The 2,680-nt window shown below is 51.8% G+C and overlaps 1 protein-coding gene across 1 annotated transcript in view; it reads left to right on the top strand.

The window, feature by feature from the left end:
* The first annotated feature begins 37 nt into the window (after positions 1–37).
* The window catches only part of HEBP1 (heme binding protein 1), a 4,469-nt gene continuing 1,826 nt past the window's right edge, over positions 38–2,680 (top strand). The window contains 4 exon segments of the mRNA XM_009895221.1: positions 38–51; positions 101–185; positions 375–513; positions 2,659–2,680. Of these exon segments, the coding sequence (XP_009893523.1) occupies positions 108–185; positions 375–513; positions 2,659–2,680 (239 nt within the window). The 5' untranslated portion in view covers positions 38–51; positions 101–107.

Here is a 2,680-nt window from a genome sequence, read left to right as displayed (position 1 = left end):
GGCGGAGCGCCCGCCGGGCCCTCCCACCTTTGCCGGGCCGAGCCGGGCCGAGCCGAGCCGAGCCGAGCGGGGCCGCCGAGTAGAGCCGAGCCGAGCCGAGCGGCACCATGCTGGGCATGATCAAGAACTCCCTGCTGAGCACGGTGGAAGTGTGGCCCTACCGGGTGCTTAGCAAGGGGGAGAAGGTAGGTGGTGGTGGGGTGGGCGGTCAGGGCTTGGTTCCCCCATGAGTTTCCGCTGCGGCCGGGCTGGATAAGGCGCTGAGAGGTGGGGAACGCCTGCCCTGGGGGAGCCGGTGTCCTTCAGGCAGTGCTCTCCTCCCAGCCCGGTCGGACAGCTGGCAGCTTCTCCATCCCCATCTTCCCCTTCCCCAGGAGCAGCTCAGCTACGAGGAGAGGGCGTGCGAGGGCGGGCGGTTCGCGGTGGTGGAGGTGGAGGGGAAGCCGTTCGATGAAGCCTCGAAGGAAGGGGTGCTCAAGCTCCTCAAGTATGTCGGAGGAACCAACGACAAGGGTGAGAGGCGCTCCCTGTCCCGTGGGGCTTGGCAGATGTTTGTGGTTGACTGCCGCTCGCAGAGGCTTGGCAAAAGCCGGATGGGTGGATGGAGGCAACAGCACCATGGGCGTGCCTGGCTTGCGGGTCCCAGCACCGGGGGTCCATGATGGAGATGGCCCTGTGCTGGCAAAAATAAACTTGCCACATGTTAGAGCATGCCCAGCCAAGTCATGCTATGAGTCCACTCCTAACCCATTGCTTTTTCAGGGTAAAATCTCAAAAATTATGTGTTTAGTGGGTTACCTTGCAGGAATGGGTCACCTTGCAGCTGGGATAACGTGAGGACGGGTACACGTATATCTATCATGAAGGGCCACGAAGATGATCCAAGGGCTGGAGCACCTCTCCTATGGCTGAGAGATTTGGGGTTGTTCAGCCTGGAGAAGAGAAGGCTCCAGGGAGACCTTAAAGTGGCCTTCCAGTACCTAAAGGGGGCCTACAGGAGAGCTGGGGAAGGACTTTTTACTAGGGCATGTAGCGATAGGACAAGGGGGAATGGCTTTGAACTGGAAGAGGGCAGGTTTAGATTAAACATTAGGAAGAAATTTTTCACTTTAAGGGTGGTAAGGCACTGGAACAGGTTGCCCAGAGAGGTTGTTGAGGCCCCATCCCTGGAAGTGTTCAAGGCCAGGCTGAAGTTGCCTTGGGCAACCTGGTCTAGTGGGAGGTGTCCCTGCCCATGGCAGGGGGGGTGGGACTCAATGATCTTCCAGGTCCCTTCCAACCTAAACCATTCTATGATTCTATCACAGCTCCCTGGTTGAGCGGTAGCTGATGAAATCCAAGGCATCTGGGGCACTTTGACTCTGTGGTGTGTCCTTATAGACAGTGAAACAACTTTTATGACCTTGATATTTTATCATATACTCTGGCTATTTTTATTCATGAAAGGGTAATGAACAATGAGCTTCCTTTTTAGTGGTACTTTGTAATGTTTTATAATGGTGCTTCCAGGTGATTACTTCTAATTCTGGATTTACTAAAGTATGCGCATCGGTAATCATCCGTGGCAAGAGAAGACCCACAGAGTGATTCTGAGGCATATACATTTGCTGTCGCACCTTTCTCAGGCATCTTTAAAGGGACTTGTATAGTTGGTGTGGGTACAGGAGCTGGATGCAGAGGGAAATGGCATGTATAGCAGCATGTTTTGGAAAGGCGATGATCACTGTTGCTGTAGGAGAAAGGGTGCCTTCTATAAGCTCCATCCCTGGAGGTGTTCAAGGTCAGGCTGGGTGGGGTTTTGAGCAACCTGGTCTAGTGGAAGATGTCCCTGCCTATGGCAGGGGGGTTGGAACTTGATGATCTTCAAGGTCCCTTCCAACCTAAACCTTTCTATGATTCTATGATTCTATAACATATGCCACAGAGACAGGTATCATAGCAAAGGAAAATAAATGAGAAAGATGGCTTAATCCCACCTGGGTCTGTGGCTACCTGATCCTGAGGGTTGGAGGTTCCCTACTGCTGAAAGAAGAAGAGGGAAGAAAAATGTTCTTCAGTGCCATGTGGTATGTCTCAGCAGTAATGAGCAGAAAAGAAGCATCTGTTTCTGGAGTGGTAGACAACATGGACAGTCCTGCTGAGAGGCAGAACAACTCTGAGTTTTGGGGCACTGGAACTTGGAGGATGTCTGGAAGCATTTGGAAGGCTTTAGGAGAAAGCTTCTGTCACCTAGTATTGCCTATGAGCTGACCACTAAGTGCAGATGATGACAATTTAGATACTGATGTAGATTTACACGTGCCACGGACCTGCCCCGGATCTGTATTAGAGGTCATTTGTTAGAAGAACAGAGTGTCTCAGTGGCATGAGCTATATGGTTGAGAGCAACAGAAACAGGACCACTAATAAAAAGACATCCAGAGGTCATCTGGGACCCTTATCTTCCAGAGTCCTTGTGGGGAGAGTGAAGTTTGGCCCAAGCGGAAGCTTAATGTTCTGTTCTGCATGCCCCAGAGGACCCCACTCTTGACTGACTATACAAGGACTTCAGCGCGAGGAGTTATCTGAAACTAGAATTAGATTTTGTGAATCCCCTGTTAATTCTGTGAGTTCCCGAGAACCTAGACTTCTTTAGTAATGTCTGTGTGTCTCTTTCAGGGGTTGGAATGGGCATGACTGC

Source organism: Charadrius vociferus, unplaced genomic scaffold (assembly GCF_000708025.1).
Source record: "Charadrius vociferus isolate BGI_N301 unplaced genomic scaffold, ASM70802v2 scaffold251, whole genome shotgun sequence".
Taxonomy (NCBI): domain Eukaryota; kingdom Metazoa; phylum Chordata; class Aves; order Charadriiformes; family Charadriidae; genus Charadrius; species Charadrius vociferus.
Note: the sequence above shows the minus strand (reverse complement) of the source record. Positions and strands in the feature narration are given on the sequence as shown.